Consider the following 12,056-nt stretch of genomic DNA (forward strand, 5'->3'; position numbering starts at 1 on the left):
TGCAGGAAGATACTTTATTTGCAGAATATTCACAAGCTGATTCACTACTTCATTAAGATTCAGTTTGTCTAATTATTTCTGATTATCATGCCTGTTTAAATACCACCACATTTCAAAAGGCAAAGAAATTACGGTGACCGTACATGGCATTTATCCCGGAAGCATTCCGGCCAGGATTTCTGTATTGCTTAAAATTTCTATGTTTTGGCTTTGTTTGCGTGTGCAGACCGATGGGTGTATGACATCGGTTTCTTATGTTTTCGAAACACTCTTGAGGTACTTCATGATTTAAAGAAATATAGAAATCCTGGCCAGGATGTGTCTGGGTGATGTATGGTCACCTTAAAGAAATACTAATACTGCACATTTATCACAGTTCATAGCTGTGCTGATCCACTTCTGTTTTCTTACAAGTTCCTCTTTAAGGAAACAGAGAAACAAAACCCTCAGACATCAGAATCACTTCATGGGGAATATGTTTTCTAATGTCTAAAATAAAGTATCTGTACGCTGTCAGATGAAGCTATAATAAACACTAGATTATGATGCATGTGTGTTTAAAAACTCATAGCAATGTATTATTGTTTGACAGTGATTCTTTTGTGCTCGTGAACGATTTTTCAATAGGGTGAAGAATAAATGAATACTTCTCTCTGAGTTTTGTGTGGATGTTTTGGGCTCCTCCTGATGGCCCGATGGAGTCATGCTGCAGAATCACAGAGGGGTTCAACTTCTTTCTAATGCTTAGTCAGCAAACTTTATATTCATCAAATTCAGGTAATTATTATTTGCTTTGGGGAATCTCTGTGAACTTCACATGATGATGCACTGAGTGGCTCCGCAGCAGTCTTTAATAAGGGCTGCGCTGCTCTTGCTGATGGAGGGTTTGTTGGCTGGAGGTTCAGCAGTTCTGGGCTTTGGAGCTCCTGTGGAGAGAAACCAAGCCAATTAGCAAATGCCATGTGACTCAAAGTCATCTCAGCTTTAACCTGATGCCACTTGACCTATCAAAAAAACAAATGCAATTGTAGTCTGCAACAAGACTAAAGAGATATAGAGACTCTAGTTGCAGTCAGTGGGTAAATTGAGCCAGGTATTAGGCTGGTAACCGTTTAGTGAATATATTTTTATTTTCATGTTATGCCCATTCAAACTGAGGGAGCATGTGCCACCTCACCTTTTTGTGCCATGTAGAGTTTGAACATATTTGGTATGTTCACATTGGCGTGATTATTATGTTGAGTGCAGTACATCACTGCTAAATGGAAGTTGAGTGGAAGTCTACTGAACCTTTGTACAAATCAACATGGTACCCATTTTTTCATTGCTAATATGCAGTAGCCTACACTTGCACGAAGTGTAAGACAAGAAGTGTGAAACCTTACAAAAAAGAAAACATGCAGATAGAGTGGTTGCTGCGGTTGTTGCATTACTCTGCGGTTATAAGCACCCCCATTTTGGGGTATTGCCAGATAACAGTTATCGCGACAGTGACAGACAACTAATTAATGACACAATTTTCATTTTGGGGTGGTGTAACCTTTTAAGTAAAAAAAAAAAAAAAAAAAAAAAATGAAGCTCTAGCCTCTAGAATAATATTAGTGACTCTCGCTGGGAGCTGACTTGACTCCTGTTGAATAGCCAGGCATGAAAGCTCCACTGTTATAGCTGGAAATACAAAATCTTGCTCTGCCTTGTGAGAGAAGGTCTCTCCTGCAGACAGCTGCTTGATCATCTACGGAAACAGACTTGGTTTCAGACTTGCCTGATAACCTGAGATAGCAGGACGACTGGAGTAAAGGCATACAGATCAGTGTTGGCCAATCCTGGGTAACAGCATCCCTCTCTGTCTTGAGAAATAGGTTGAGCAGTGATGGGGGAAGAGGTTGACCTTTTTTTGCCGAAAACTGACCAAATCTTTGAAACTATCGGGAGACGTAGTCTCTATTCCCCTGGGGCTACATTGTCCCTGGACAATATATCTACTCTCTGGTTAAGTCTTCCTGGCATATGAACCATTCGTAATAAGAGGAGTTCTCTCTGTGCCCAAAGCAGCCGCTGCATAAGCCCTGTTTGCCAGGGCCGGCGTCATCCTGCAGGGCTTGGAAGGGTGTGCTGCAGTTTTAAACATGTTGTTCAATAAGAACGGGAGCTTGTAGTACCCCCTGTCTTCAGCGCAGTCAATAGTATTGAGAGCACTACAGTAGTTCATATGTGCCAAGTACGGAGCACACTATGATTTGGTGAGCCAGTCAAGGACTGCAGGCATGAATGAAGCTGGTTGCTGTTGGAGGATGGTTAACACTGTCCAGAAACCATTCATCAAGGGGGTGGGCTCTTCCAGGACCGACCACTTAAGGCTGAGTTCCTCCACCGTATGTGTGAGAACTCGGATCAGCTCTAAGTCCATGCAAACTGCAGACTGAGACAAAGGAAGGGTTTCAGGCTCTTCACTGGAACAGACCCACTCTTCTGCGTCAGATGTGGAATCGTTGGTTACCTCTTCAGGTTTTCAGTTAACAAGAATTTACAGGATAAACATTTAGCTAGAGAAGAATCACAAAAAACAGAAAGACGTCTATAATGACGGCAATGGACTTGAGCAGGAAGTTATAGTTCAAACAAATGTCATTTTACAGTGCTCATCATTGATCCAATTTCAAATGAGCAGAAATCTAATAAATGCAGCGATCCATGGGTTAAACGGCATACTGTTCTTTTAATCACAAACAAACTGTGCACTGCAAACATTTTGGAATGTGATTGGAAAAAGTTCAGTAAGCCACGCTCCTGTAATTTATTAGGTTTTCTTGTAATATAAGCTATGAGCAAAACTGTGATAGTACTGAGTGTGGAGAGCGGCGGGAGCAGGGAATCTGAACCGGAGCGGAAGCATACTAAATGCTTGAAACACGGAAATTGTTGGCACTACAATCCGCTTACATACTCTGGTCTCGTCACTGAAGGAGAAGATTCTAACTACATGGCCAACTTATATAGCCATATAGTTCTCACCCTTCAGCTTAGTCTGTTTCAGTTTGACTGTTCATGTGCTTCCAGACAGATTAGATGATCAGATCAGATCACTGTGTTGAGCAAACTAAAATAACTGCATTATTACAATTAATGTCAGAATGAATGTTTGAAAACATTAACTGAGATTTTCTACTGACACATTACAAGATTAATAGATCTAGAAAGATAGAAATAACTGACTTTTAGCAACCACTGTATATAGAGGCAACTCATGTCAACAGTTTTCCGGCATCCCTCCTCCAACTGAACTCCTTACTCTTAAACCGTTTTTTATCCCATAAAACTCCTAAAGCGTAAAAAAAAAGAGAGATGGCTGTGCAAACTCTTACTGTTTATGACGCTGAGCTTCTGTCTGAGGAACTCTGCCATCTCTTTATCTTCCTCCTGCTCCCTGTGAGACAGAGACGAGCAGAAAAATCTCTCAGAAACTTTCAAAGAGTAAATTTGATGACAAACGTCACCAATAAAAGTTTTCTCTGACCTCAGACGCTCAACCTCAGCATCATCCACCAGGAAATCTCTCTTTTGCACCAGCTGATGAATCTCCTGGATTAATTTCTCTTCTCTCTGACGATGTTTCTTAGTCTTCTCTGTGTCTGTGTGTTAGAAAATGCAAACGTCAATACAATCTGAGACGCGCTTGTGTGTGTGCGTGTGTGCGTGTGTGTGTGTGTGTGTGTGTGTGTGTGTGTGTGTGTGTGTGTGTGTGTGTGTGTCACCTGGCACTGCCACTATCTTCCTCAGTTCCTGCTTCAGCTTCATAATGTCTTTGCAGAGCTGAATATCATCCATCCTGAAAATTAAAAACAAAGAGTCGCTCGGATTCCATCATTTCAAGAGAAGAATCCCATCGTTTCATTCTGAACGTGCAGTAAATGCAGCAGCTACTCACATGAAGCGCAGCTCAGACTCGCGTCTCACCAGAACCTCCCGCAGGCGCTGAATCCGAGCCATTTCCGCCTCCATCTCGTCTGCAGACATAGAGCTTTCAGCCATGGACACGTCCATCTGGCCTTGGGTACAAACAGACGGTAAGTGAGAGAGTGTGTGTGTGTGTGTGTGTGACAGAGCATGTATTTTTGACTTTGTGAGGACATTTAGGTGGTCCTCAAAAGGGAAAGGTTTAGGAGTAGGTTTGGTGTAGGGAGATAAAGTATTATTAGGTCAGTGTAAAAACAATGTCTGTCTTGCAAATATAGCAAAACAAACGTGTGTGTGTGTGTGTGTGAGGGGGAGAGAGAAAGAAAAAAAGGTCTATGAGTGTATGTGTGTTAAAGTGTCATTAGGATGTCCCAAAAACCTTTAAACTGGCTGTTATTAAAGGAAAAGTTCAACCAAAAAGGACCTAAAACAGCCTGGTTACAAACTTTTGTGGTCGGCAGAACAAAGAAATTCATACAGTTTTAAAACTACTTGAGAGTGAGTAAATGATAACAAAATGTAAATGATTGGGTGATCTATTCCTCGTCGCTCATTAAAAACCCCAACTTGACCCCAAAAACTGAATTACAGACCAACCTTTATTCTTTTTCTGCAAAGATACTAGAAAAAGTAGTATCCTCACAGCTATGTCCTTCTTAGAGAAATCTCGTTAGGATTTAGGAGTTAAAAATGACCTACTCTTATCATCCGATCGTGGTTCTATCTGTCTATTAGTGTTTCTGGATCTTAGCTCTGCGTTCAACACCTCGGGTCACATTTTTTTGCATAATCTAAAAAAAATCTAGCATAGTGTTAGTGGCAGGTCAGGTTAGTCAAGCCTGCATCAGCTGACCCCCATCTACCTACAGGAATAAGACACAGGTCATTCAGTATTATTAGTAGTTTTTGCGTTGCTCAGTAGATATTCATCCTTCTAACAGTATCTGCAGTACGTTCTCTGGTTGAGAGAAATAAAAGCAAACAACGGTTTGTTGCCAAATTGTCGCAAAATTCAAAATCAAAAGTAAAACACACGCTATTTAAAACCAAAGGAAAGGAAAAGATGGAAAACTCAGACAACCCCTTACCAAGCTGATATGACTGGTGTTGTCACGCATCAATTAACCGCTGAGGAAAACTCTACTACTACTCAGTGAATTCTGTCATAGAAACCTAGGACTGCTACTTGATAGAAATCTGTTTTTTTGGTTTTTTTTGAAAGCCATGTTTCTAGCATTTGTAAGACCACATTTTTCCATCACAGAAATCAATTAGGATCTATGCTCTCAATGCAGAAATGGTCATTTATGCATTCATGAACTCAAGATTAGATCTAAATTAAAAACTGGTTTATAACACACTCGCATTTCTATTATTCAAATCTGTTAAAGGGCACCTATGAAAAAAGAAGTTCATTCACATGTAGTTTGGACATAAGTGTGTGAACACACTAAAAATCCACCCAGTCCTTTTTTTAATTTCCATACATCATTAGCAAGTGACCCACACACGATCCTCCATGTTTATCTTCATCCTAAAGCATTTAAAAGTAGCATTCAAGAAATGTCGAAAGCAGTAAGTGATTCTGCTCTGCTTTTATTTTATTCTTTGGGGTATATTAATATCATAGGCAGCAGTATAAGTGCTATATATTAAGCTGATGTCACTTCATACACAGATCTGATATAAACATGCAATTTTTTTTGCCCAGATGTTTACCTTCACAAATATAAAAGGCTGTTTTTGTAGCTTATACATGTTCTTAACATAACCTAGTACTTACATGCCGTGTTCAGCTACTTTCTTTACACATATGTTCAGAAGTCTAAAACCTCTATGGCTTTAAAAAGTGATTTACGTCACTTCTCTCTTCTGGAATAGAGGACAGCTCATCTGCTTTCAAAGAGACATATACAGCGGGTTTCTTCTTCCACTCAAAATAATATAATAAATCATCTGTGGGGTATTTTGAGATGAAACGTCGGACTCATTCCAGGGACAGAAATATTATAAAGCTGTTTGTGACACACTATATTCTGTTCTGATCAACTTAAACTGACCGGAGGTCACGAAGAGGAATTTTAAAGGAAGTGTTATTTAAAAAAGTAATAATGAGGTGGAGCAAAACTGAAAAATTGTTTAAACCTTGAGATATATGGAGTTAAATAGTGTTAAATAGTCCTGTAAAGAAATGTTACTCCTTGTGTCTCAGTGGCTAATTTTTATTAGATAAAGTGATTTATAATTATATAAAATTATGTTTTGTGTTATAGTTGTTGGTTCCTGTTTCCGGTGTTGGGATTTGTAGTCCTTCATAGTTTTATTAGTGATTTGTTTTACCCTGAATTGTGTTTTATGTTGTCTAGTTAGTCTGTCTGTATTAATATCAGTAGTTTAAGCAAAACAAAAACCCTGAGCCTGAATTTTTGTGCAGAACACAAACTTTAACATTTGAACGGATACTATGGCAAAGATATTTCTTATTTTATGAATATTTGCTTGACCTTAAGAATGAAAGCTATATCAGACACTTTTAAACAAAATGATATATGACTGTTTACTGACACTAGAAGTGAGACGATGTGAGATGAGACGAAATACAGATACCTGCTTCACGAGAACGTTCTGATTTCTCACTTTTAAGATATTTGTCTTTTAATGATAAAAAGTTGAGCAATGCAGTTGTATTTTGAAATATAGTAACTAATCTAAGGGTATTAATGTAATTAATAATTATGTTGGTGATCAAGTAATCTGATTATATTGATTTGATTTGAACACAAGTGAAAATCAAGCTTTAGCATGACTAAAGATGAGGCAATATTAATTGGCTCAAAATATCAAAACCAAGTAATTAAATGTTTTTTGGTTTTTTTTTAAATACCTATACATAACATGAACATAAAACTTTAAGCTGCAGTCAGTAACTTTTTTTGGTTAAAAAGTATTCCAAATCAATATTTGAGCGAGTACATGACATCCAGTGTTTAGTCCTCCTGGAGTAATAAGATGTCAAACCCATGTTATAATCCAGAAAGGACTGTGTGGTTATGCAACACATGTAAATGAAATTATATTCCAGTTTTAAATGTGCTTTTGTATTTAATCACTATCGGTAGAGCTATTTATGTATTGTTTTTTTTCCACAAGTCAGAACAAACATGGCAGATTGTTGCTTACTTATTCAGATGATAATAAACGTCCAAGACGTAGTTTAGTGATTACTAAGAGCACATTCACCTCCAAACATTAGAAGATAGCGCCGCAAGGAACTTTAATTCCAGGTTTTTAAACATAGATGGCGACAAAGAAGCAGAACTTACTGTACCTTCAGTACTCTAACTAATACCCGCAGGAGCATTTGATCCCCTTTCATACAGGTTTAAATAGTAAATGAACATTAAGAGATCACGTGTGAAGAGCTCTTCTCCATTCATCAGGACAGCAGCTTGTGTTAAGAAGAAGAAAAGATTTAGCCTGTCCTGTTAGATTCACACCATTGGTAGATGAACTCGAAAGTGATATCATCACCTTTTTTTTTTCATGTAGAATTATTTTTTTAAAGCCAGATCTGGCACAGTGCCGGAGAACCTTTATATATTTTTTCTTTTATTCTTGGTCAGTTGTTCCTGGTGTTACCTGTTCCTTCATCTGTTTTTGCTCTTCTTATTAAAAATCTTTAGGAAAATTTAGAAAATGTGTTTTTAACAATACAGGTAAAAACTGCATAACAAGCACCGATATCAGTAATGAAGACCACTTCTCCTTTCATACACACTATACTCATATTTCTTCTCAACTCTACAAGCTCTTTAGTCGAGGAGATCTGCTTCTCTGTGGATGAGGTTCAGAAACCTCACAGCTTCTCGTGTCCTCCTTCAGTCTCCAGGACTCTTCTGTCTGTTGAGATTCTGTGGCTCTGTTTCATGTTCCCTGATTCTTTGGACTTTCAGTCACAGTTCAATGATCTTGGACACTTTCAGAATCTTCCTGATTGTTAGAAAGTTGAAGTCAGGTGAATTTGATCAGGACTGGAAGTAAACTGGAGTATAGGTGATGAGATGTACCACTTCTAGAAACACATTCAGCACAGGAGCAATTCAAAGTTGTCAAATAACCAGGTGCTGTTTGGTGTTTTGCCGATCAATCTCTGTTTTCTCGGGAAATGGCACATTAATCTGGAGTCATGAAGCCCTGCCCTACAACAATCCTAATTATTGTGAAATGTTTTTCCCCCCAAAAATTAATTTCACATCATCATAATGTCCATTTTTGCCATATATGCCGCTTTAAAGTTAAACATTTTTAAGAAGTTAGCGTACTTTGTACCAAGACGACAAGAGAGTGTTTGAGATCAAATGTGAGACATAGGAAGTTTAAAGAAACACTTGACGCACTACAACAGAGCAAAACAGAGGAGCCGGACGCTTTATTAAAATATATCTCACAAGGTCACCTGCTCCTGTAGTTCTTGGGTTTTCTGAAACTAAACTGATTTGGCACACTAGTCCAAGACAGACAGCTCAAACTTGACTTAATCGTTACTAAAACTAGTAATAATAGAAATATTATTTAATGGCCAGAGGAATTGCTGAGCTAAGAGGATGTGTTTATATTTATGCATTATGATTGATTGGATGAGACACCACAGGATGCTATTAAACACAACACATCATTAATGCAATAAAATGGCCCATGATTTACCGTAAAAATGAAAAAAACAACAAGACGGAATCAGAGTCGTTGAAAATTAATAACGTGAAGTCATATCTGATAACAACACTGCAACCATATCTGATAATAAGACTAATATCGCATGACAACAACTGTAATATCATGCCTGATAATAACTGGAATCACGTCTGATATGATATCTGATAATAACATGGAAATCTGAAGTGAGTGTCACCTTTGTCTCTGCTCCGATTTGTCTCTTGCAGCGCTCCGTATGTTTTCATCGTCGCTTCGCGTTCAGAAATGGCTTTCTTTAACTCCATAATAAATGTTGATTCCACAGATCTCGGATTTGCTTGATTTAGTCGCTTTCTCGTCGCCGTAATCACGCTAATCTGCGCTCATCCGCGGAACCGAACAACATCTTGACGGAATGAAGCTGCGTGACGTCACCGCGAGGAGGGATGCAGAGCGCATGCGCACAAACGATGACACCAGAACAAAGTTTAAACTGCATCGTATAGCCTACCGTTCACATGTAAACCCTTGTTATAAAAACGTTTGTTTGGATTGATTCTATTATCACTTTGAATAAAAACATCTGCCAAATGACTAAAAATCATTTTTTGAGAACAAGCGCTTTACAGAGTTCCTCTCTTCCAGCAGCGTTCCTTTCCGTTCTGTCCCGGAGTCCAGCTTCTTCCACAGTGAGAACGGCTCCTTTAAATGAAGACAGTTTATGGAAGTTGTTAGAGTAAAAATGAGTCGATTTCAGCTTCTGCAGGATGCGAGATTAGTCCGGTCCTGACATAGGTCTGTTCATTCATAGATCAGATAAATAATGCTGTGCTCCTTTCTTTCACAACACCTGAACGTTTTGAAACAACAAATGTGTAAAGGTTATCCTTGACATGGTTTTATTATTTTAACATAATTTACTGTAAATACAGAATACACAGGACGTTCCATATTTGTAGCTGAATAGTTATTTGAATAATAATAATAATAATAATAATAATAATAAAAAGATTAGGAAGACATTCAAGACATTTACAGTTTGCTAAACAACAAGCACCAACATAATGAATACATTTTAAATCACTTCATTGCACTGGACCTACTGTAGTGTGCAAATTGAAAATAAGATGGATAAAAATATAATACTAAAAGTAGCATAAAGAAAATGTTTAAACCATTAATTAGCTGCTTTATACACAAATAGACAAGAAATACTTGCATTTAAACGAGCAAAGCATCAAATAAAGTCAAGCGCTCACAGAAACTACATCCTCAAAGTAAGAAAACTCATCATTTATAAATGTGAAGGCAATATTTCCAGGGAGAAAAGTGCTGAAATAAATACATTTATTAGCAAAATAATGTCTCAGGAACTGTGTGAAAGACATTTCAAACACGATAGACAAAACCAACAGAACTAAATATAATTGATGTCTTTAAAAAAAACTTTTCCTTGTTTAAAAAAGGAAACCTTAAAAATGAAAACTGACATAAAATAATCTCTGTCCGTGTTTTGAATGAGAACCAGAACCGACCGGAGGAACGTCTCAGTCCTTCTTTGAGCAGGAGCGTCTTTCAGCCGAGTCCGTTCTGGAGATCGGTTCCTGTCGTTTGTCCTCCATGTCCCGAATCCAGTCCAGAGCCGCCGTGACGGTGCCGTCTCCGCTCTGCTGCGAGAAACAGAGGAACGTGGCCCAGAGGAATCCACAGCAGCCGGTGAAGGCCGTGCGGACCAGCGGAGGAACCAGAGCAAAGTTGAGGAACTGAAGAGCATTAACGTGTGAGATAGTTCAGATGAGAGCCAGCAGCCGTCTGCTGCAGAAGTGTGTGAGAAACGGAGCTACCTGCATGAACGGCCAGTACATGAGTCCTGTCTGAACACAGAAACACACACGAAGCCCGCCGTACATCACTACCATATCATATCAGTCATAAAAAAACATGCCCCTCTGCCATTAGAATCTGAAATTCACAGAAACTTAAAAGTTAGGAGCAGGACACACTTCTGATGAAGGATATGTGCATCATGGGAGTGTTTTCTGGTGTAAATGTAGGCACTTGGTAGAAAAATCTGTGTATCATTGCTCTGTGCAGTCCTCTTTCTGAGGACAATAAAGAATGAATGTTTGCTGCTCAGACTCACCTTGTAGGTGTTGAGGAACTTTTCCCTCCAGTCCTGCAGAACCTCCTCTCTGCCCTCCATGAAGCTCACACCTGGGCAACGACACACACACACACACACACACACACACACACACACACACACGCCTGAGCTCTACTGCGCGCGCCTCATCGCCCCAGTCACGTGACTCACCTGCGCTCACCTGTGTAGAAGGCGCTGATGGCGAGCGGCGCGGCGAGCGTCTGGTCCAGCAGCAGCTTCCGCAGCACCGACCGCTGCGCGTTACCGGGGAAGCGTCGCTCCAAAAAGCGCATCCAAAAGAAATTGAAGTTTCCGTGAAAACCGAACGCGACTACGGCCACGTTTCTCGTGTGAGTCCAGTCAACTCGTTCTTTACGTGAAAAAAGCTGGTGAACAAAATCTCCGCCCGCGAACAGGCAGCCGTACAGCGTCACGTTGGTCGCCCACGGGAAGCGTCTGACGGGCGTCAACAGCGCGTCGCGCATCTCGGCGGCGTCCTTCCCGACTGACAGCCCCCACGACGAGCCGCGATCCGTTCACATATGGACCGACTCTGAGAGCTGCGTGATCTATCGGTGCACGGGAATATTCTCCAGCGTCACTAACGCTCGCGGCTGTCAGACTTCAGAGAGGTGACCGAGAGCCCGAGGCGCGCATGCGTAGAAGCCCCCGGTCGCCCCGCCCACTGAGCAGACGAGGATCTCAACAAAGAAGGACTGAACGAACAAACGAATAATGACAAAATACTTTCTGTTTTGTGTTTTTATTTCGAACTTATTAGTTTAAACATAATACTGTATTACACTTATTGACATGTCCCCCTGATATGTTTTTAAATAAATAAGCTGACACATGGTTTTGTTTTTCTGGGGTTTTGAGTCATTTTGTTGAGGCCTGTTAATAAGAAAACCTTCTTGCAAACTATTTTCTATTACTTGTTTATCTTGTTTTTTAAGCTAATCTTGAACTGTTAGAACCATGCGTCTATAGAGAAGCTCATTCAGAAGCTGGAAACATTTATTCCTGCAGTCATCAGAGTACTGTTACGAGCTATTTATTTATTTACCATGTTCTGTACATATTTGATCATGTATGGAAGATGAAGCATGTTATAGATGTCTAGCGGTGTTTCCACATAAACCTTTTTTGTATTGTGCTTAACGTGTAGCGTTTGGTGTTTTCTGCACGTATGACTCGTGTTCTGATGAAACACTTCATAAACACCCTCTGTAGGGAACACGGCTGAACTCATTCGTGTGTCCCG

General features: G+C 39.7%; 2 protein-coding genes across 4 annotated transcripts; both read right to left on the bottom strand.

Moving 5' to 3' along the window:
- On the bottom strand, nt 1-9,106 carry bmerb1 (bMERB domain containing 1). Of its 2 annotated transcripts, none has more exons than XM_043230873.1 (6): nt 8,867-9,106; nt 3,929-4,049; nt 3,756-3,829; nt 3,518-3,632; nt 3,366-3,427; nt 1-926 (listed from the first exon to the last, which is right to left on the bottom strand). In XM_043230873.1, the coding sequence occupies exons 1-6, from the start codon at nt 8,952-8,954 to the stop codon at nt 814-816; spliced, it is 573 nt and encodes a 190-aa protein (XP_043086808.1). In that variant the 5' UTR covers nt 8,955-9,106; the 3' UTR covers nt 1-813. The 2 variants fall into 2 exon arrangements, with proteins under 2 accessions (XP_043086808.1, XP_043086809.1); XM_043230874.1 differs by having other exon boundaries at nt 3,929-4,044; nt 8,867-9,091.
- Nucleotides 9,107-10,082: 976 nt separating this feature from the next.
- LOC122333311 (mpv17-like protein) lies at nt 10,083-11,649 on the bottom strand. Of its 2 annotated transcripts, none has more exons than XM_043230870.1 (4): nt 10,974-11,649; nt 10,793-10,863; nt 10,494-10,523; nt 10,083-10,319 (listed from the first exon to the last, which is right to left on the bottom strand). In XM_043230870.1, exons 1-4 carry the CDS (start codon nt 11,275-11,277, stop codon nt 10,197-10,199), a joined length of 528 nt encoding a protein of 175 aa, XP_043086805.1. In that variant the 5' UTR covers nt 11,278-11,649; the 3' UTR covers nt 10,083-10,196. The 2 variants fall into 2 exon arrangements, with proteins under 2 accessions (XP_043086805.1, XP_043086804.1); XM_043230869.1 differs by having other exon boundaries at nt 10,083-10,412.
- Between the last annotated feature and the right edge of the window lie 407 nt (nt 11,650-12,056).

The sequence above is a fragment of the Puntigrus tetrazona genome, unplaced genomic scaffold, assembly GCF_018831695.1.
Source record: "Puntigrus tetrazona isolate hp1 unplaced genomic scaffold, ASM1883169v1 S000000234, whole genome shotgun sequence".
NCBI classification, from domain to species: domain Eukaryota; kingdom Metazoa; phylum Chordata; class Actinopteri; order Cypriniformes; family Cyprinidae; genus Puntigrus; species Puntigrus tetrazona.